Source organism: Passer montanus, unplaced genomic scaffold (genome assembly GCF_014805655.1).
Source record: "Passer montanus isolate IOZ18808 unplaced genomic scaffold, ASM1480565v1 scaffold142, whole genome shotgun sequence".
Lineage (NCBI taxonomy): Eukaryota > Metazoa > Chordata > Aves > Passeriformes > Passeridae > Passer > Passer montanus.
The window spans coordinates 655,490-677,456 of record NW_024361164.1 but is presented as its reverse complement, the minus strand read 5'-3'; the positions used below and the strand labels follow the sequence as shown (position 1 = coordinate 677,456).

General features: G+C 65.4%; 1 protein-coding gene and 1 long non-coding RNA gene across 2 annotated transcripts; one reads left to right on the top strand and one right to left on the bottom strand.

The window, feature by feature from the left end:
- Positions 1-2,150: 2,150 nt before the first annotated feature.
- Positions 2,151-17,895, bottom strand: COL1A1 (collagen type I alpha 1 chain). Its single transcript, XM_039700665.1, has 51 exons — positions 17,699-17,895; positions 15,844-16,038; positions 15,666-15,700; positions 15,540-15,575; positions 14,847-14,939; positions 14,699-14,767; positions 14,024-14,068; positions 13,736-13,789; positions 13,494-13,547; positions 13,319-13,372; positions 13,156-13,209; positions 12,998-13,051; positions 12,856-12,900; positions 12,576-12,629; positions 12,425-12,469; positions 12,216-12,269; positions 11,872-11,970; positions 11,740-11,784; positions 11,562-11,660; positions 11,284-11,337; positions 11,085-11,192; positions 10,538-10,591; positions 10,297-10,395; positions 10,082-10,135; positions 9,899-9,997; positions 9,741-9,794; positions 9,202-9,255; positions 9,045-9,098; positions 8,885-8,938; positions 8,593-8,637; positions 8,402-8,500; positions 8,161-8,268; positions 7,721-7,828; positions 7,569-7,622; positions 7,408-7,461; positions 7,201-7,308; positions 7,041-7,094; positions 6,639-6,692; positions 6,247-6,408; positions 6,038-6,145; positions 5,835-5,942; positions 5,631-5,684; positions 5,415-5,522; positions 5,057-5,110; positions 4,829-4,936; positions 4,663-4,716; positions 4,394-4,501; positions 4,025-4,307; positions 2,927-3,117; positions 2,594-2,836; positions 2,151-2,523 (listed from the first exon to the last, which is right to left on the bottom strand). The coding sequence occupies exons 1-51, from the start codon at positions 17,778-17,780 to the stop codon at positions 2,377-2,379; spliced, it is 4,362 nt and encodes a 1,453-aa protein (XP_039556599.1). The 5' UTR covers positions 17,781-17,895; the 3' UTR covers positions 2,151-2,376.
- Positions 7,057-11,289, top strand: LOC120498208. Its single transcript, XR_005626648.1, has 3 exons — positions 7,057-7,133; positions 10,520-10,610; positions 11,159-11,289. It is a non-coding gene; the product is annotated as an uncharacterized LOC120498208 (long non-coding RNA).
- Positions 17,896-21,967: the final 4,072 nt, after the last annotated feature.

Below are 21,967 nucleotides of genomic sequence, written 5' to 3'. Positions count from 1 at the left end.
CCCCGGCACCCCCCGCCCCCGGGGGTGCCCCCGGCCCAGCCCCGCGGAAGAAAGAGGCTCTTTGAGAGCCCCCCCGGCCGGGGCGGCGCCAGCTGGGGCAGAGGAAAGCGCGGGGGCCCCGCGGAACAAGGGGAGCCATTGATGGAGCGGGACAGGGGCCGGCACCGCGGGCCCGGGCTGGGGGTCCCTGCGCCCCCCCCCGCCGTGGGGAGGGGGCACAGACAGGGCACAGCCCCCCCCCCGGCAGCCCGGTGTCACCAATGAGGGGTGCGGGGTTGGGGGGCACCCCCACATCGGCTCAGCCCCTCACCCCTCTGCCCCAATTTTGGGGCGTCTCTTCGTGCCCGCCCCCCTGCCCAGCTCTCCCTTTCGGGGGTCGCTCTGAGCGGAGCCCCCCCAGTGTCCCCAGCCTGGGGGTGGCTGTCCCCCAGCCCCCCTCCCCTTTTAGGGACACAGAGCCCCCCCAGACCCTTCCCATTGGGGGTTCCTGCCCCCTCCCCTTCCTTCCTCCCCCCTCATCCCGGGATGGGGGGGCTGGGACAGGAGGAGGAGGAGGAGGAGGAGGAGGGAGGACGGGCAAGGAGCGGAGCGCAGAACTCGCCGCGAGCAGAGCGGGATCGGCCAGGACGAGAGCGGGATCGGGGAGGAGGAATTCCCACCATCGCCCAGCCGGGACCCCCCCCCGCCACCCCGAGCCCCCCGAGAGCGACGCAGAGCAGCCCGAGGTTGGTTGGATCATTTCACATGCCTTTATTTCAGCAGTCAGAGAAAAAAAAAAAAAATATCCATTTCGAAAAAAAAAAAAAATTAGAAAAGAAGAAAACCCCCAAACCGCTTAAAAATTATTAATTACTTAATTAATTAATAATTATTATTATACATCATACAAAGTAGGTACAAAACCCGGGGAAAAGCCAGAGCTGGGCCCGGCAAAGGAGGGAGTGGGTTCGTGGCCCTCCGAGCCCGGGGAGGATGCGGGGATGGAGGAGGGATGGAAGGATGGATGATGGGTGGGTGGATGGATGGATGGATGGATGGAGAAAAAGCTGCTGGAAGATGAGAGCGGAGCTGAAGTTCCACCTGCTCCACCTGGAAAATCGATTTATTCCTTTTCCCCTTGGGGTTTGATGCCTCTTGCTTTGCTGGATTTGCTGGTGGGGTGGTGAGGTGGGGGCAGGGGGGGAGTAGCACCTTTGGAAAATTCCCCAGTGGAGCTGAGCAGCAAAAAAAAAAAGGAGGGAAATAAAGCAAAAAGTGGAGGGGGATTAAAACAGAGCAAGCTGAGCCCTCTTTGGAGGTTGTAGCACCAGGCGGTCCCGGGGTTGGGTGTTCCGGGGCCAAAATTAAAGAGAATATTTAAAAATAATAATTAAAAAAAAATCCCAAAAAACCAGGATAAAAATCCTGAGGGAAAGAAACCTCCAAAGGAAAATGAAAATAAGAGAACAACTGAGCAAACAAAGAGAAGAAAAAAAGGGTGGGATACGAGGGGGGGAAATTAGCACCTTTGCTCTGAACCTGGCAGGAAAGTCCCGGCACGGCTGAAAAGCTCCAGAAGAAGCTAAAAAACAAAAAGAACCCCAAAATTCAGACTCAAAAAGACGATGAAACACCCCGAGAGTGGTGAGGTAGCCATCCGGACAGGGCCGTCAGCGCAGGGCCGGAGCTGCTCCGCGGCTTGGGAGTGAATTGGTTTTGCTGCCTGAATGAAAATAAAATGAACAACAAACAACGAGAAAAACAAAACAAAACCAAAAAAAAACAAAAAAAAACCACGATAAAAAAATAACCAGAACAAAAGGAAACTGAGAGAACTCAAAATCTGCATTATCCAAATAAAAAATAAGGAGAGGGGAGAGAAAGAGGGAGAACAAGGGAGAAAAAGCAAATTATAGCCAGAAGTTCAACATCTTCCTCACAGCAAAAATTAAAATTCTAATGAGATGCAAGAAGCGAAGGGGCTGGTGGGGAGGGGGCCTGGGGGTCCCGGGGGGCTCGGGGACCCTCTGGGGAGCTGAGCTGAGCTTTGGCATCTCCGGGGCTGAGGAATGAGGGGGGGCAAGCAAGCGAACCCACTTCCTGGTGATTTTGTTTGAAAAAGTCATTTATTTGGTTTTTTTAATATTTTTGGGGGGGTTGAATGTTTTGGGTTTTTTTGGGGGGGAAGGTTTTTGAGGTTTTTCTCTTACGGCAACGCAACCGGAGTTGTTTAAGAGACGCTGGATAGAAACCGACACAAATTCAAGTCCATGTGAAATTTTCTCCTTTTTTTTTTTTTTTTGGCAGGTTTTTTTTTTGGTGTTTTTTTTTTTTTATTATTATTATTTTTATCATTATTATTACTCTCTCCTGTCACGCGTGGGGCATCATCCGGGGTTACAAGAAGCAGACGGGGCCGATGTCGATGCCGAATTCCTGGTCCGGAGCGCCGACGTCCATAGGAGCCAAATCGATGATGGGCAGGCGCGAGGTCTTCGTCGTCTTGTACTCGATCACTGTCTTGCCCCAGGCGCCCGTGTGACTCTGTGGGGACAGAACCGTCACCCCCCGTCCCCAGCGGGTCCCCAAAGCCACCGCCACGCCCGCCACGCACCGTGCAGCCGTCCTCGGTGACGCCGTAGGTGAAGCGGCTGTTGCCCTCGGCGCGGATCTCGATCTCGTTGGCGCCCTGCAGCAGCAGAGCCTTCTTCAGGTTGCCGCTGGCCTGGTCCATGTAGGCCACGCTGTTCTTGCAGTGGTAGGTGACGTTCTGGGCCGCCTCGGTGGCCATGAGGCGCAGGAAGGTCAGCTGGATGGCCACGTCCGCCGGGTCCGAGCCCTCGCCGCCGTACTCGAACTGCGCCGGGGGCACCGGGGACGTCGGTCAGCGCCCAGCCGCCGCCGCTCCCCCGGCCCCTCGTCCCCGCCCGGCGGCCCCCGCGCCCACCTGGAAGCCGTCGCTCATGGACTCGCCGAACCAGATGTGTTTCTTCTCCTTGGGGTTCTTGCTGAGGTACCAGTTCTTGCGGGCGATGGACGCCTGCGTCGGGTACACGCACGTCTCGCCCGTCTCCATGTTGCAGAAGACCTTGATGGCGTCCAGGTTGCAGCCTTGGTTGGGGTCGATCCAGTACTCGCCTGAGGGGACAGGGACAGGGACAGGGACAGGTCAGGCACAGGGTCAGGGACAGGGGCAGGGACAGGGACAGGTCAGGGTCAGGGTCAGGAGAAGGGAGGGAGAGTGTGGGGAGGGACAGCCAGGGGGATGGGAGAGGTCAGGGATGGGACAGGGACAGGGATGGGACAGGGACAGGGACAGGGACAGGGACAGGGACAGGGATGGGACAGGGACAGGGACAGGTCAGGGACAGGGACAGGTCAGGGACAGGGTCAGGGATGGGACAGGGACAGGGTCGGGAGAAGGGAGGGAGGGTGTGGGGAGGGACAGCCAGGAGGGATGAAGGATGAAGGTGAGGAACAGCCCCAGAATGGAGCTGAGGAGCAGCCAGAGAGATGGAACAGGTGAGGAGCAGAGAGGGGGATGGAACAGGTGAGGAACAGCCAGAGAGATGGAACAGGTGAGGAGCAGCCAGGGGCATGGAACAGGTGAGGAGCAGCCCGGGGATGGAGGTAAGGAGAATCCAGGAGGGAACGGGTGAGGAAGAGCCAGCAGGGATGAAGGATGAGGATGAGGAACAGCCCCAGGGGATGGGGAATGGAGCTGAGGAGCAGAGGATGGAGGGAGGGGTGAGGGACAGGGACTGGGAGATGCAGGATGGGAGAGGCTGAGGATGAAGGGAGGAAGGAGGAATGTGAGGAACAGCCGTGGGAGGTGAGGAAGACCAAGGAGGGAGCTGGGGGCGGAGCGTGGAGCAGAAAAGAGGAAGAAGAAGGGAAGCAAACAGGAGAGAGATGGAGCAGGGAGGATGGAGGGCAGGGCAGGCAGGAGAGACAGCACACACGAGGGGCACCAGCAGGTGGAAGAAGCCCAGAGCTGAGCAGCAGCAGAGAGCACAGAGACGGGGGGGACCGGGGGGACACCGACCGCTCTTCCAGTCGCCGTGGCACATCTTCAGGTCGCGGCAGGTGCGGGCGGGGTTCTTGCGGGTGCCCTCGGGGCTGCGGATGTTCTCGATCTGCTGGCTCAGGCTCTTGAGGGTGGTGTCCACCTCCAGGTCGCGGTCGCGCATCACGTTGGCGTCGTCGGCGCGGTAGTAGCGGCCGCCGTCGTGCGCCTTCTCCTGCGGCGGCTGCGGCAGGAAGCTGAAGTCGAAACCGCCGCTGGGAGGGCCGGGAGGACCGGGGGGCCCGGGGGGGCCGGGGGGACCCTGCGGGAGGAGAGGAGGAGGATGGTGACGGAGGAGCGGGCGCTGAAGGCGGGCGGCTCCGGGAGGGAGGACGGTTCGGGACGTACGACGGGACCGACGTCGCCGGTGCGGCCGCGGGGGCCGGGGGGACCGATGGGACCGGGCAGCCCGTTCAGACCGTCCTTGCCAGCAGCACCAGCGGAGCCGGGGGGACCCTGCGGGGCGGGAGAAAAGCGTCAGCGCGGCCGTGCGGCCCCGGCAGGGCCTCCAGCCCCGAGCCACGACCCCGCGGGGACACCGCTGGCCGCGGGGACCCCCCGCCCCCCCTGCGGTGCCACGGCCGCGGCCGGGTGGCGCAGCTCGTCCCGGGACTCACTCGGGGACCGGCGGGACCGGAAGCACCAGAAGGACCTTGTTCACCAGGAGAGCCCTGTGACAGTCGAGGAGGAAGAAGAGGCGACATCAGAGGTGACATCAGCAGCTCACGCTGCCCCCGGGACGTGTGGCAGTGCCCAAGGCCACTGTCACCCCGCGGGACTTACGGGAGGACCAGGTGGGCCCTGGAGACCGGAGAAGCCTCTGTGACCCTTCATGCCTCTGTCACCCTGTTCACCGGTTTCACCTTTGTCACCACGGGGACCTTGGGGACCCTGCAGAAGGAGGAGGAGGAGGAGGAGGAAGATGAGTTGAGAGGGGTCCTGGCCAGTCACTGTCCCCACGCCTGTGGGGACACAGAGGCACCGAGGAGGGCAGAGCAGAACGTCACTTACAGCAGGACCACGAGCACCAGCAGGACCAGGGGGGCCAGCGGGACCTTGGGGACCCTGGGACAGGAGAGAAGAGGACAGGTTAGAGCATCCTGCACCTCCTGCTGCTGCTGACTTGGGGCAGAACCACCCTGGGATGCTCAGGGACCCCTGAGTGGGGTGGTGGCACCGCTGAGATCGCCCTTTTCAGGGTGGTGGCACCTCTGACACTGCCCTTTGCAGGGTGGTGGCACCCCTGCCCTCCTGGGGGAGCTGCTCCCAGCAGCAGGAGCAGAGCCCGGGGCCAGCCCCAGCCCCAGGGTCCTTCCCGGGTGTCCCCGGGCCGGGGGCTGCGGGGGGCTCCGGGCAGAGCGTCACTTACGGTCTCACCGCGATCTCCGTTCTTGCCAGCAGGACCGACGGGGCCGGGGGCACCGGGGGCACCGGGAGCGCCAGGGGGGCCGGCGGGGCCGGTCTCACCACGATCACCCTGCGAGGAGGAGGAGGAGGGAGAGGAGGAGGAGGAAGAGGAAGAGGAGAGGTCAGTGCGGGCCAGCACACCCCATCGCCCCTCCCGGCCCCCTCAGAGCCCACTCACCTTGGGACCAGCAGCGCCGTCACGGCCGGGAGCACCTTCAGCACCGGGAGCGCCCTGCGGGGAGCAGAGACCCCCGTTAGGGGTGGGGGGGCACGCGGGGGTCTCACAGCCCCCCAGGGGCAGTGCCCATCCGTGCCCGGAGCGGGCGCACCCTCAGCACGGGGCTCCGTGCCCCCAGCCCCGATGGTGGCCGCGGGCTCTCACCTCACGTCCGGCTTCTCCGGGGGGTCCGGCCAGGCCGGGGGGGCCCATGGGGCCGGGGGGGCCGCGCTCGCCGGGGGAGCCGGAGGGACCTTGTTTGCCGGGTTCACCCTGCGGGGGGACACAGCGGGGGCTCGGACACCGCGGGACGGCCACCCCGGGCGGGTGACAGAGCCTGCGGTGACCGGGAGCCCCCCGGTACTCACGGAGGGGCCGGGCAGCCCAGGGAAGCCTCGCTCGCCTCTCTGGCCGGGCAGACCGACCACACCGCGCTGGCCGGCGATACCTTGGGGTCCGGGTGTGCCGGGAGCGCCCTGCGGGGACAAACGGCGCCTCAGCGGGGGCGGCGGCGACCGCCACCCTCCCCACGGAGGGGACAGCGACCAGCAGAGGGGTCCGGCAGGGGGTCACTCACGATGGGGCCGTCAGCGCCGGGGGCTCCCTTCTCTCCGGGGGGGCCGGGGGGGCCGGCGGGGCCCGGCTCTCCGGGGCGGCCAGCGGGGCCGGTCTCACCGCGGGGGCCTTTGCCGCCCTCCTTGCCGCTGGGGCCGGGCGGGCCGGGCAGGCCGATGTTACCCTGAGCGGGGGGAGGCGATGCCGTCAGGCCGGGACCCCCCCGCTGCCAGCTGAAGGGCGGCCAGGGGCGTCCCGGTGCCAAGTGGGACAGGGCGGCCACGGGCAGCACCTGGACGGTGCCCAGAGCCTCCCGTCCCGTGTCCCCAGAGCCTCTTGTCCCCTGTCCCCAGTGCCTCCCGTCCCCTGTCCCCAGCTCCAGCCCCGCAAAATCGCCCCCCCAGGGGTACTCACAGAGGGGCCGGGGGGTCCAACTCTTCCAGCAGCACCAGGGAAACCAGTAGCACCCTGCAAGGGAGGAGAGCTGCGGTCAGCGGGGCTGGATCCGAGGTCCTGGGGACTCCCCTGGCTGGGAGTCACCGCGGGGAACCCCGGGGATGGTGGTCAGAGGGAAAGCCCCCACCTGGGCAATGATTTGGGGGTGTAAAGACAACCCCCCCCTTTTCCCTCTGCTCTGTGCCCTGCTGGGATGAGGCCACCCCACTCCATCCCCAGATGGTTTTGGGGTGCAGGGCCGGAGGTGCCCCGGGGTGTGGGGGGAGCAGGGGCAGACTTAAAGCACCTCGGGGTTGTTCCCACCCGGGGGTGCCCCCCAGACTCCCGCAAGCGCCCCTTCCCCACAAGCCCGGTACTTACAGGGGGTCCAGCGCTGCCGCGAGCACCTTTGGGACCGGGAGCACCAACAGCACCCTGGGCAGGAGGAAGAGGAGGAAGAGGAGGAGGACAGGGGTGAGCTGAGCTGTGAGAGCTGTGAGGCTGCAGCCCGGGCACTGGGGGGGCTGAGGGGGGCACTTACAGCAGGTCCAGGAGCACCAGTGGGGCCAGCGGGGCCGGGGGGACCGGCGTCACCCTTGGCTCCAGCATCCCCAGTTTCACCTTTAGCACCAGGCTGGCCGTCAGCGCCCTGCGGGACACGGGGCCGCCGTCAGCCCGGGGGCTCCGAGCCGCGCTGGGCGGCAGGAGCGGACCCCCGGGCCGGGGGGGGACAGCCCGTCGCACTTACGGGGGGGCCAGCAAATCCAGCAGGACCGGGAGGGCCGGGCTCGCCGCGGTCACCCTGGAGGAGATGGGAGGGAACGGCTCAGACAAGCGGGGCACGGCCACCAGGGCCACCGAGGAGCGGCCACCCGTGGCAGGGCCATCACCGAGGGGGGGGACACTCACGGGAGCACCACGGGCACCAGTGGGACCAGCAGGGCCGGGGGGGCCGGCTTCACCCTGGAAAAGGGGAGGAAAACAGAACAAAGGGATCAGGGCCGGGGCGAGGAGGGGGCGGTGACTGCCTGGACACGTCTGTCCCTGCGGGATGTCCCCACCTTGTCACCAGGAGCACCAGCGGGGCCGGGGGGGCCGATGGGGCCGGTCAGGCCTCGGAGACCGTCCTTGCCAGGAGCGCCATCAGCACCTTTGGGACCGGGGTCACCCTGAGGGAGGGACACAAGGGGGGGTTACGGGGACAGGTCCCTCGGGGGGTTCACCCAGAGACATCCCCAGTTCTTCATCCTCCCTGGGACGGGCTGGCACCATCCTTCTCCTCCTCCTCACAGGAGCAGGGCTCATAGCGAGGGATTGTCCCCAAGGGATGGGGACAGAGGTGACACAGAGCATCCCCTGCTCAGGACGCTGCTGCCCACGGCCTCGGCTCAGGGGAACACCCAGCCCCGAGAGGAAGATGAGGGGGCACGGGGATGGTGGGGAGCAGGTTACCAAGGGGCCAGCAGGGTTCTGGGGACACGAGGGGTTTGGGGACACGTACTCTGTCACCCTTGGCGCCTGGCAGGCCGGCAGCACCACGCTCTCCGGGCATTCCCTGCAGACCGGGGGGCCCCTGGTTCCCGGGGGCTCCGGGAGCACCAGCATCGCCCTGGAACGAGGCAGAGCAGGGATGAGTGAGATCCCGGCTCGGCAAATCCATCCCGGCCTCAGCCCCAGCCCAGCCACGCTCCCAGCTGTGCCCCACCAGCTGGGCACAGCCCCATGCCCAGCCTGGCACCTACCTTAGCACCATCGTTACCGGGAGCACCGTTAGCACCGCGGGGACCTTGGGGACCGGGGGGGCCTTGGACACCGCGCTCTCCAGGGAATCCTCTCTCGCCCTGGGGAGGGAGGCAGGACAGGGCCCAGCCCGTCAGGGCCTGGGGGGCACTTTGGGGTGCCCACTTTGGGGGGAGATGGGGGTTCGGCTTACCCTGGCACCGGCGGGACCGGGGGCTCCGGCATCTCCGGGGACACCCTGAGCAGGAGGGACAGGGTGACAAGTCAGAGGGGAACAGGTGGCACCAGGGATGGGCAGAGGGGACCCTGGGGTGCCCCAGGAGTCCCTCATTCCCCCTGGGCAGGGCTGGGGTTCCCACTGCTGCCCCACTGCATGGAGCACCGGGGGGTGTCCTGGGGGGAGCCCAGCAGCAGCAGCAGCCCCGGTGTGACAGGGACAGGGACGATGGGGAGGGGACAGGAGGGTCCCCAGTGCCCACACTCACCTGCTCACCAGGCTTGCCAGCCTCGCCAGGGGGGCCAGCAGGGCCGGGCAGACCCTGGGGAGGAAGAAGAGGAGCCGTGAGCCACCAGGGAGGGGACAAGGGCAATGTCACCCACGCTGTGGGTGCTCTGTCCCCCTGCCGGGGAGGAGACACCCCTCACCTGGAAGCCAGGAGCACCAGCGGGACCTTGTTCACCTCTTTCTCCAGCGGGACCCTGGGGGACACAGGACAGGCATGGAGAGGGGCAGGGGGCTCCCGAGGCCCTCCTCCTGTGGCCGGGCGTGGCCGTGGGTGGCCGCGGGCCGGGGGATACTCACGGTGGGGCCGGGGGGACCTTGGGCACCGGTTTCACCATCTTTGCCAGCAGGACCCTGGGGAGGAGGGACAGGAGGGTGCTCAGAGCAGCCCCCGCAGGGCTCTGTGCCCCCACCCGAGCCGGGCAGGGTCCGGACACGGCCGCGGGATCCTTCGAAGGCCGGGAGACACCGCGGCCACGTCACCGCTGTCCCCGCTCCAGCGGCGCCGGGAGCCGCCGGGACGGGATCCCAGACACCTCATCCCGCTGCGGGATGGGCCCGGGAGCCTTCCCCGGCTGCCTCAGGCCCTCAGCCCGCATTGCCACCCCATTCCCACCTTGTCCCACCCCATCGCGCTGGCCCGGGCCAGGCAGCCCCTCCCTGCCACCCCACGCTGGGGTAACGCTCCCTGTCACCCTCCCTGCCACCCCGCAGCACGGTGACCCTCTGTGTCACCCTCCCTGCCACCCCGCAGCACGGTGACCCTCTGTGTCACCTCACACCGGGTTCTCCCTCCCTTGTCACCCCCCCGGGCTGTGCGTGTCCCGCCCCACACTCACCACGGCGCCGGGGGGACCGGGAGCTCCTCTCTCGCCGGGTTTGCCGGGCTCGCCCTAAAAAGCAGAGCGGGGTGAGCCCGTGGCCACTCCGGGGACGGGGGACAGGTCCCGGAGGTGTCCCCAGGGAGCAGGGTGGCTCCGGGGAGGGTGGCACTCACCGCAGCACCTTTGGGACCGGGGAATCCCATCACGCCGGCCTGGCCTCGGGCTCCGGGGGGGCCGGGGGGGCCGGGCCGTCCGTCTTGACCAGCGGGACCCTGTCGGGGGGAGCCAGCGCCGCCTTAGCCGGGCCCGTGGCGAGCCAGGGGAGGGCGGAGGGGACAGCAGCGGGGACAACTTACAGGGGGGCCGGTCTTGCCGTCGGGACCGGGGCTCCCGGGGCTTCCAGTCAGACCCTGCGGGGCAGCGGGAGCGGGGTCAGGAGCTCAGCGCTTCCAGGGATGCTCCAGAGAACGGGAGCGTCCTGGAGAGCGGCTCCTCCTCCTCCGGCACAGCGAGCGGGACAGCCCTGCGGTGTCCCGTGCCACCGTGTCACCGCGCCACCGCGCCCGCTCACCTTGGCACCGGGGAGTCCGGGTTCCCCGGGGCGTCCAGCTTCACCAGGAGATCCTTTGGGGCCAACGGGGCCGGGGGAGCCGCGCTCGCCGGGGGGACCCTGGGAAGGGGGAACAGGGGTGACCCAGCTGCGGGACAGCGCCCGGGGACGGGCACAGAGCCGTGTCCCCGCGGGGGGCAGCAGCTGTGACAGGTGACAGCGCTGAGGCCACTTTGTCCCGCAGACGGACGCGGGCACCCACCTTGGGACCAGCGATGCCATCGGCGCCAGGGAAACCGCGGCTGCCAGGAGCGCCCTGAGGGGGACACGGCACGGTCAGTGTGGGGACACCGGGCCACCTCGGGGGGCCGTGTGCCACAGCGGGACACGGCCACCAGTGGGAGCGGCCTGAAGGGGCCGGGGATGTCACCGCGGGGTCCCCAAACACGAGCGAGGCTCAGCCGCTGGACACGGGGGGATGGGAGGAGGGTGGAGGTGGGGACAGGGACGTGTGGGTGGGGACAGGGATATGGCAGTGGGGACAGGGACATGGGGGCGGTGGGTACAGGGACATGGGGGGGGTGGGGACAGGGACATGGCAGTGGGGACAGGGACATGGCGGTGGGGACAGGGACATGGCGTTGGGGACAGGGACATTGGGGCGTTGGGGACAGGGACATGGGCGTGGGGACAGGGACATGGGGGCAGGGGGGCGGTGGGGACGGGGATTGAGAGTGGGTGGGGACAGGGACATGAGGGTGGGGACAGGGACATGGGGGGTGGGTGGGGACAGGGACGCTGCTACTCACACGTTCGCCAGCGGGGCCGGGCAGCCCAGCGGGGCCGGGCTCACCACGGGCTCCTCTCTTGCCTTCTTCTCCAGCGGGGCCGGGGGGACCTTGGACACCAGCGGGACCCTGGGGAAGGACGCGGAGGGATGAAGACCCCCGGGAGGGGCCGGGGCCAGCAGGGGCCGCGCCCCCAGGGCCACATCGGGGGGTCACTCACGGGTTCGCCTTTGGCACCGGTGTCACCCTTGTTGCCTGGAGCACCGGGCTCACCCTGGAGGGAAGAGAAGAGAGAAAAGGTTGAGCGGAGGATGGAGGAGCCCCGAGCCACGCCCGATGAGCCCTCGGAGGGACAAGGGCGCAACATCTGCCACCCCCTGGCCTGGCGGGGACCAGGGGACACATCGGGAGGCTCCTCCAGGGCTGAAACAGCGTCCCGGGGCCAAGGAAGGGCTCGCAGGCCGGGAAGGGGCAGCGCAGCAGCCCCGGGATACTCACGGTGTTGCCCTTGGGGCCGGGGGCGCCGCTGGGACCCTGGGGTCCGGAGGGACCGCGGGCTCCGGGGAAGCCGGGAGCGCCAGCGATGCCGGGAGCGCCCTGCAAGAGGCACGGGAGGCCGTGAGGAAGCGGCTCAGCCCTTCCTGCCGCGGCCGGGGGCGACGCGGGGGACACTCACGGTGGCGCCCTTGGCACCGGGTTGGCCGTCAGCACCGGGGTTGCCCTGCGGAGAGAAGGAGGAAGAGGAGGGTCACGGCGGGGCTGGCAGGACGCGAGGCCGAAGGACAGGGAGCCCTCGGATGTCACTTACAGCAGGACCGGCAGCGCCAGCAGGGCCGGGGGGACCGGGCTCACCGCGAGCACCTTGGGGACCTTCGCTGCCACGAGCTCCCTGGGGACCGGTCTCACCCTGCGGAGGAAGAGGAGCAGGAGGAAGAGCCGTGAGCGCCAGGGCTGCCCTGACCCCCTCAGGGCTGGTTCCACCCGGGCTCCTTCCCGCGGTGGCACAGCCAGGAGAGGTGCCCGGGACACGCTGGGCACGTCCCCACGGGTGCCACTGTCCCAGGCAGCGCCAGCCTGGGCTCTTCGGCCTCGGGGAGCCCTTCCCTGCCCAGCCCACGCTCCCAGCGCCCCCCAGTGCCCCCCAGGCCCTACCTTAGCACCAGCAGCACCGGGGAAGCCGGGGGGACCAGCGGGACCAGTCGGACCCTAAACGGGAGAGGGGCTCGGCTCAGAGGGGGCTCCCGGCCGCGGGGGGACCCCCGGGCAGCAGAGCCCCCCTGGAGCCCGGCCAGGGGTCCCCACGGGGGCAGCCGGGATGGGATCCCCCTCCCGAGGAGGGGCCGGGGGTCGGGGGTACTCACGGGGGGACCGGCAGCGCCGGGAGCACCGTCATTGCCACGAGCGCCCTGGGGGACAGGGGACAGCGTCAGTGACAGCCACGGGTGGCACAGATGACCTCCAGAGCCCCGTGCCCGGGCAGGGGTCGCAGCCCTGCCCATCCCAAATACTCACAGCGGGGCCAGATGGGCCGGGACGGCCTCGCTCACCGGGAAGACCACGAGGACCCTGGGGAGGGGACAGGACACGTTTAGGACACGTTTGGGTCACCGGGATGGACACTTCCCCTCCCTGTGCCCCCCCTGCTGCCCACGGTGACGTTCCCAAGGGGTTGAACCCCTCCCGCTCCATTCCCTGCGGGTCCCTGAGCAGGAGCTGGGTCCCCGCTGGTGTCACCCCCGTCGTTGTCCCCCCTTGCCCAGAACCCCCCACGCCCCCTGGCTCCAGCACTCACCATCTGCCCAGGAGCTCCGTTCTCTCCGGGGCTGCCGGGCTCTCCCTGAGGAGGAAGGACACGGTGAGGGACCTGCCCTGCAGGGAGCAGGGGACAGCGGGGACATTGCCAGGCCAGCGGTGACACTGCCACCACTCCTCACCTTGGGGCCAGCAGGTCCAGGCTCACCCTTGGCACCATCCAGACCACTGAAACCCTGGGGGGCAGCAGAGAGAAGGGGTGGGGGGTCAGGAGGGGAGCCTGGGTGGGGTCAGGGGTCCCCTGTCCCCTGAGTGTCACCAGCACGGGAGGGGGACTCACTCTGTGTCCCTTCATGCCTGGCAGGCCGGCGGTTCCGGGGAGACCTCGAGCACCCTGGGGGGAACGGGAGGTGGTGAAGGAGGAGCTGGGGGGGCTGTCCCCACACCACAGCGCCCTGTCCCCGAGGAGGGGACAGCTGGGGGTGTCCCCTCGTGTGTCTCACCTGGGGGCCGGGGGGACCCCGCTCGCCAGGGCGGCCAGGCTTGCCAGCTTCACCCTGAGGACAAGGACACGGCCTTGGTGGCATGTCCCCAAGCCAGGCAGCTCCTGCTCAGCTGGGGGGGCTGGCAGGGCCACCAGGCCCCAAAGGGGGGGGACCCCATGCTCATGTCACTTACGTCATCTCCGTTCTTGCCAGGGGGGCCAGCGGGACCTCGGGGGCCCATGGGACCCTAGGAGAGAGGGGGGGCAGGCATGAGGGGGCGGGGGTGACAGCTGCCCCCTGTCACCCTGCCACCCACCCCGGGCAGTGCCAGGCCCTGCCAGCCCCACTGCCGTGGGTCCCAGAGCAGGGACAGTGTGGCCACAGCCAGGGCTGGCAGCAGCAGTGTCCCCATCCCCGGCAGGTGACAGCACTCACAGAAGCACCAGGCTCTCCAGGTTCACCAGGGGGACCTTGGAAACCTTGGGGACCCTGTGGAGGAAAAATAAAGGGTAAAAAATGAGTCAGAAAGTGAGAAGCTTGGGCCTCAATCCCCCAGAGGCAGTGGTGGTGTCCCCCCGCGTGGTGGCACCAGGGCTTTGTCCTCACGTGCTTCTGTCACTGTCAGGAGGGGTGTGACACCCTCTGACCTGTCCCCCCACCTCCCAGAGGAGCCCTGGGGGCTCTTTGCCCCCAAACAAGTGGACAGGAAGAGGTGACACTCACAGGAGCACCGGGAGGGCCGGGGAGACCACGGGGACCAGCTGGGCCCTGGGGAGAAGAGAAAGTGTCATCAGTGGTGCCTTGTCACCCTGTCCCTGTCCCTGTCCCCATCACCACCCCACTGCTGCACCCACTGGGCCCTGCTGCCACCCCACCACCCTCCCCCTGCTGTCCTCACCTCCTCCCCATCTCTGTCCCAAAGCCACCCCTCCCTGTCACCATTGTCACCCCCTCCCTGTCCCCAACACCAACCTTTGCCTGTCACCATTGCCACCCCACCTCTGCCCCTGTTGCCTGTCCCCATTGTCCCTATTTTATTGTCCCTATTGCCTTGTCCCCATTGTTTTGTCCCCATTGCCTGTCCCCATCGCCAACCCAACACCGTGTCCCCACCTCTGTTCCCACCTGCACCCATTCCTTGTCCCCACTGCCACCCCATCCCTGTCCCCATCACCAACCTGTCCCTGTGCCTTCCCCACTATCCCCTGATGTCCCGTGTGTCCCTGATGTCCCCTGTATCCCCTGATGTCCCTGAAGTCCCTGATGTCCCCTGTATCCCCTGTGTCCCCTGATGTCCCTGTGTCCCCTGTATCCCCTGTATCCCCTGATGTCCCTGATGTCCCTGATGTCCCTGATGTCCCTGATGTCCCTGTGTCCCGTGTCCCGTGTCCCGCTCACCATGGGCCCGGGCACGGCCATGCCTCCAGCCTTCTCGTCGTAGCCGTAGGACATCTGGGGAGCGAAGTTCTGCGGGGAGGGAGAGCGGGGGGTGAGCGGGGCAGGGACCCCCGGGGGGCTGCGCCACCAGGGACCCCCCCACACTCACTCCGCCGAGGCCGGGGGGGCCGGGGGGGCCGGGGGGGCCCGGCAGTCCGGGCTGGCCGGGGATCCCATCTCTGCCGGGGGGGCCGGGCAGTCCCTGCGGAGAGAAGAGGGGGTGAGTGCTGTGGGGTGGGGGAGAGCCCAGCAGGATTGGGGGTGAACCCCAGCAGGGTGGGGGTGACCTCTGTGGGATGGGGGTGAGTTCCCAGCACGATTGGGGTGAGCCCTGTTGGATTGGGGTGAGCACCATGGGATGGGGGTGAGCCCCAGCAGGATTGGGGTGAGTCCTGTGGGATGGGGGTGAGCCCCAGCACAATTAGGGTGAGACCCGTGAGATTGGGATGAGCCCCAGAGGGATTGGGATGAACCCATCAGGGGATTGGGGTGAGCCCCAGAGGGGTTAGGGGTGAGCCCAGCAGGATTGGGGTGAGCCCCAGAGGGATTGGGATGAACCCATCAGGGGATTGGGGTGAGCCCCAGAGGGATTGAGATGAGCCCAGCAGGATTGGGGTGAGCCCCAGAGGGGTTAGGGGTGAGCCCAGCAGGATTGGGGGTGAGCCCAGAAAGATGTGGGTGACCCCCAGCAGGATTGGGGTGACCCCAGCGGGATTGGGGTGAGCCCAGCAGGATTGGGGTGAGCCCCTGTGGGATTGGGGGTCCCTGCAGAGCAGGGGGCTCTCGGGGGGGGCACACCCACCCTGTCTCCTTTGGGGCCGGTGTCTCCTTTAGGACCCTGCGGGGCAGAGACAGAACACGTTAGAAAAGGGGGGGGTCCAAACACAGGGCTGGGATTTGCGGGGGCTGCGTTTGGGGGGGCCCTTACCTCCACTCCAGCGCTCTCTGGGTAGGCAGGGGAGGCTGTGGGGGCAAAAAGGGGGTTCAGAGCAGCGCAGCATCACCCACCCCACACCAGGCACCCGGCTGGGGGGGGACACCGAGCCCGCCGGTCCACCGGGAGGGGGTGGGGGGGGCGGGACCCCGCAGCGGGGATGTCGCGGTACCGTCGGTGTCGGGACAGATGGGGCAGCACTCTCCGAAGGGGATCTCGGCGTTGGGGCAGTCGGAGGTGTCCTCGCAGATCACCTCGTCGCACAGGATGTTGCCGCTGTCGCAGACGCAGATCTGGCACGGTTCTGGTTTCCACACGTCCTTGTCGTTGTACGTGAGCCCATCCTGGACGCAGCTCCCGGTTTGGACTGGCACGGCACGGGCGGCAGCGTCAGGAGGGGCGGCCCGGAGCCGGCCGGGCTCCCCCCGCTCCCCTCACCCCCTCCCCGCTCCCGCAGCGCTTCTCCCTTCATCTGGTTCTCATCAGCGCGGCGCGGTGACACAGGAAAAGCTCCACAATAAACTCTTCCCACATCGGCTGGAATTTAAACAAAAAAAAATCCCCGCAGCCGCTCGCTCGGACCGGCCGGGGCCAAGGCAAACACCCCCCGAGGCACGGGGGGGTCCCCGGGAGCCGGGGGGGCACGGACGGGACGGGAGCGGTCGGGACGGGGCGGGCGGGCCCCGAATCTGGGCTGAAATTGGATCCGTGGGGCTGGATCGGGCCAGACGGGATCGGGAGCGCCAGGCCGGAGAGTGGAGGCGGGCGGGGGCTGCTGGAGAGGGAGGGGAGGGCAGGGCAGGGCGAGCGGCCAGGCCCGGGGGCCGCCCCACGGTGGGGAAGGGTCCCGCAGTGGGGAGGGGGAGAGGGGCCGCGCCAGCTGCTGGGAGAACCCCTCAGTCAAAAAATAAAACGAAGTGAAAAGGGGGGAAAAAATGGTAAAGAAAAAAAAAAAGTAAAAAAAAAAAAGTTAAAAAAAAGGCAAATGGAAAATGCAAAATTCTTCTGGGGGAAAAAAAAGAAAAGGCAAAATGGGGATGGGAAGGGCAAAATGTAGAATGGGAAATGCAGGACGGAGAATGGGGAATGGGAAATGGAGAAGGGGAAATGCAGGATGGGCATTGTCAGTGCCAAATGCATCACAATAATAATAGTAATAATAAATAATAATAATAATTAAAAATGTATTTAAGGAAAAACATCCCAAGGACGGAGAATGGGGAATGGGAAATGGAGAAGGGGAAATGCAGGATGGGCATTGTCAGTGCCAAATGCATAATAATAATAATAATAGTAATAAATAATAATAATAATAATAATAAATGTATTTAAGGAAAAACATCCCCAAAAATACCAAAAAAGGACAAAATTGGGCAAAAAGCGATGGGCGCCGGGCCCAGGTCCCCCCGTGTCCCCCTGGCGCAGGTGGCAGCGGGGCACGGGGGCCGTGGCGTGGCACGGGGGGTGACCCCAGCCGTGCCCCCCGGCCCGCGCCGCTGGCAGCCCCCGCTCCCCCGGCTGCCGAAACATTTCGCTTATGAATCATCCGAGACTTTTCTAATTCTTTCCTGATGGCTTTCGCAGATCGCGGGGCTGGGCCCCCCCCTCTCCCTCCTCTCCCCCCTCTTCTCTCTCCCGCGCTCTTTCCCCCCTTTCCTTTCCCTTCCCGGCCTCCTCCTCCTCCTCCTCCCCTTCGTCCCGGCTCCCTCCTTCCCCGCCGGCTCCTCTCCACCCTTCCTTCCCTCCCCGCTCTTGGCAGGGCGCCCCGACTCCTCACCCCCAGAGCCCCCTGACCCCCTTTTCCCCCAGCCCCAAATCCCGCCAGTCCTCTTCTCTTTTTTACGCAATTTTCCCCTCATTTCCCCACTTCGCCCCTAATTCCCCTCTCGGTTCCGCTCGCCCAGCCCGAGTTCCTCCTCGCCCAGCCCAGGGCAGCCGGGCCGGGCATCGCCGGTGCCACGGGAGCCGGTGCCAGCCCGAGCCGCGTCCCGTGGGGTGAGGAGCATCACCCAGCGCCCACTACTCACTGTCTTCCTCTCCTTGCCCGCGGGCGAGTAGGACAGTCGCTGCTATCAACAGCAGGGACCGAGAATCCACAAAGCTGAACATGTCTAAATATTAGACATGTAGACTCTTTGGGGTCTCTTTTGTTCTTAGCTTGGGGTCATACGGGGCCGATCCAACCCTGGAGCTCCAAATCCAGACCCCAGCAGAAACTTCCTACTGCCCTTTGCCCGCTTCTCCCGCGGCCCCTTTATACCGTGCGCCGCCGCGGGGAGGAGGGACCCGGCCCGAGCAGCGGATTTTGGGCGGCCCCCTCGGCCAATCAGAGGCACCCAGCGAGTCTGGGGGCACCCCCCGGCCCCCCCCAATCCCCCCCCCGGGCCGTGTGGCCGTGCACACGCAAACACGGGCGAGCACACGCACACACGGGCGAGCACACGCGTGTGCTGCGCGGCTGGCAGTGGGCTCGGGGGGGGTTTGGGGTGCGGGTTTTTGCGGGGGTTGGGATTTTGGGGGGGGTTCTCGGCGGGGCTGGCTGGGTGGGGACAGGCGATGTGGCACGTGGCGCTTCGGGGACCCCGGTGCCACGCGACGCCGGGGGCTGCACCAGGGCACTGCCAACACACCCCAACAGTCACCCCGCAGCTGGGGCACCCCAAAACACACCCAGGGCTCCCATCGGGGACCCCCCTGAAGGACCAAACCCCGGCACGGTGCAAGGCCGAGGCCAGCAGTCCCCAGAGCATCCCTTGGACCGTCCCCAAGAGCATCCCCTGAGGGACCCCAACCCCGAAGCCCCTCCAAGAAGCACAGACACCCCAAACCCCTCCCCCAAACCCACTCATTTGTGTTTTTAGCCCTTTCTTTCCCTCTTTCCCCTTCCTTCCCCTCGCCGCGCTCGCTCCCCTCGCTCCCCCCCTGGCACGGCTCCACGGCCGTTTCCACATTTGAAGGAGCCACGTTGGTTGGAAAAAGCAAAAGCTCCTGGACAATGATCCACAACCTACCGTGCAATTTGGGGAGGGTGTAATTACAGCCAAAAAAATCCCCGCCTGTGCCGGGGCCGGGAGCGCAGCGGAGCGGGCGGGACACGGCCAATGTGGCACCGGGGGAGGGGGAGCTCCCGCTCGGGATTTGGGGAATGCGCTGGGAAAAGCTGGGCTCGGCCCCGGGCACCCCCAGGCTGTGCTGGGGGGACGTGGGCTCCGGGGTACTGGGGATACTGGGAGCACTGGGAGCGCTCTGTTCGTCCCCACTGTCGCTGTGCAGAGAGCTTGAGGGCTCGGTGGAGTACTGGGAGCACTGGGAGCACTGGAATACTGGGAGCACTGGGAATACTGGGTGTACTGGGAGCATTGGGAATACTGGGAGTACTGGGAGCACTGGGAGCTCTGGGAATACTGGGAGCACTGGGAGCACTGGAAATACGGAGAGTGCCGGGAGCACTGGGAGCACTGGGAACACTGGAGACACTGGGCTCACTCCATTTGTCTCCCTCTCCCCACTACGCTGGGGGTTTGGAATCTCGCTGGAATGCTGGGAATACTGGGGACACTGGGAGTACTGGGAGCACTGGGAACACTGGGAATGCTGGGAACGCTGGGAGCACTGGGAATACTGGGAGCACTGGGAGCTCTGGGAATACTGGGTGTACTGGGATACTGGGAGCATTGGGAATACTGGGAGTACTGGAAGCACTGGGAACACTGGGAATACTGGGGACACTGGGAGTACTGGGAGCACTGGGAACACTGGGAATGCTGGGAACGCTGGGAGCACTGGGAATACTGGGAGCACTGGGAGCACTGGCGACACTGGGCTCACTCCATTTGTCTCCCTCTCCCCACTACGCTGGGGGTTTGGAATCTCACTGGAATGCTGGGAATACTGGGGACACTGGGAGTACTGGGTGCACTGGGAGGACTGAGAATACTGGGAGTACTGGGAGCACTGGGAACACTGGGAATACTGGGAACACTGGGAATACTGGGGACACTGGGAGTACTGGGAGCACTGGGAGCGCTGAGAATACTGGGAATACTGGGAGCACTGGGAGGACTGGGAATGCTGGGCTTGGCCTTCACACCTCCACTTGTCCCCCCTACCAGGGTACAGAAGGCTGGGAGTTCCTCTGGGTTACTGGGAATACTGGGAGCACTGGGAGCTTGTCCCTCCTGCCTCCGCGCCGACGGTTTGCAGCGGGATCGGAATTCCGGGAATTCTGGGAGAGCCTGCCCTCCCAGCATGGTGTGAGGCTGGGAGCACTGGGAATACTGGGAATATTGGGAATATTGGGAGTACTAGGGGCACTGGGAGGCACTGGGAGTACTGGGAACACTGGGAATACTGGGAGCACTGGTAACACTGGGAATATTGGGAATACTGGGAATATTGGGAGTACTAGGGGCACTGGGAGGCACTGGGAGTACTGGGAACACTGGGAATACTGGGAGCACTCTGCTAGTCCCTCCTGTCACTGTGCTGCCCACTTAGAGACTCGGTGGAATTCTGGGATCACTGGGAATACTGGGAATACTGGGAATACTGGGAGTACTGGGAGTGCTGAGAACACTGGGATCACTGGGATTACTGGGAGCACTGGGGGCACTGGGAATATGGGGATCACTGGGAGCACTGGGAGCACTGGGAGCATTGCAGAGTGACCCCACATCAGAGCAGGATCTCCCACCAGGACGTTCCCTGTTCTTCCTTCAGAAAAACCCCAAATCCGTGAATTTAACAATGAAATAACGGGGGAGGGGGGGACACAGGACACGTCACCCCCCTCCCCCCACCCCGTTTGGAGATTTTTTTTTCCCTGCCATTAAATTTAAATGTTGAATAAAACACACTGGAGGAGGGGCGGGGTGGGGGTCACCCGTGTGCCCACGCGTGTCCGTGGGGCCGCGCCGGTGTCCCAGCCCTGTCCCCAGCCCTGTCCCCTCATCCAGCCCCAGATCCAGCCCCCAGCCCCAGATCCATTCCCCAGCCCTGGATCCATTCCCCAGCCCCAAATCCAGCCCCAGATCCATTCCCCAGCCCTGGATCCATTCCCAGATCCATTCCCCAGCCCCAGATCCAGCCCCAGATCCATTCCCCAGCCCCAGATCCAGCCCCAGATCCATTCCCCAGCCCCAGATCCAGCCCCAGATCCATTCCCCAGCCCCAGATCCATTCCCCAGCCCTGGATCCATGCATCCAAGACACGTTGCAAGCGAAGCCTCCTCCAATCCTGCCCCGGCGACTCGAAAAGCCCTGGCCGGGCTCCAGGCTGAAGATGTGTCTTTAATTTTTGCAGCATGACAGAAAAGAAAAGAATGTCATCGGCTTGGGTGTTTTTTTTCTTTCCTTTTTATTTTTTTTTATGTATATATGGAGAGGGAGGAGAATTTAAAAAAAAAGGGGGGGGGGAAGGACGAGATGATGCCACCTCATCAACCCCCGGCCGCCCGCCCCAGGAATGCAGGACAAGGGGTTGGGGGCTGGGAAAAGGGAAGAATTCCCACTTTGAATAAGGAAAAAAAATAATAAAGAAGGAGAATATGAGGGAAAAAAAAAAAAGGCTGGAAAAGTCATTAGGATCCTCGGAAGCAGAGTGGGAGATGCCGAGCGCAGGCCTGGGCTCCGGCAGGATTTTGGGGGCACCCACCCGGGACTCCCCCGCTCCTTGGGGGTGTTGGGGATGGGGGTGTCACACTCAGCCCCCCCTCAGCTTTTGGGGGAATCCCGGAGCCTTTCCCGTGTGTTCCAGGCTGGTTTTTACTGGTGCAAACTGGGCGTGTGGCCACAGGGGTCAGGATGGAGGCAGCCACCCCAAAAAGGAGAAGGTCACCCCAAAAACTTGGGGACCACCTCAAAAACTGGGGGATCCTCCCAGAACAATCAGCGCTCCTGCCAAAAACTTGGGGCATGCCCAAAAATGCAGGGGGTTCCCCAAAAGTTTACGGGTACCCCAAAAAGTCGGTGGCTGCCCCAAAAATCCCCCGGGCCAGGGGTTGCCCCGAGGGTGGGGGGAGCGAGGATGAAGGGGGGCAGCCCCCCACCCATTTTGGGAGTGAAGCGGCTAAAAAGGGGGTGCGGGGGGTTCGGGGGAGGGCGGGGGTTTGTTTGCCGAGGAGCTGGAGCAGACAGCGGCATCTGGAGCCGGTTAGCTCCCCCCGGCAGCCCAGACACATGGATCCGATTAATTCCCTTCTCTCTCCCCCCACCCCTTCCCTCGGCAGCCCCGGGAGCCGCTCCCGAGCCCGGGGTCCCCCCCTCTCATCGCCCCCTCCTCATTCCGCACCCACAGG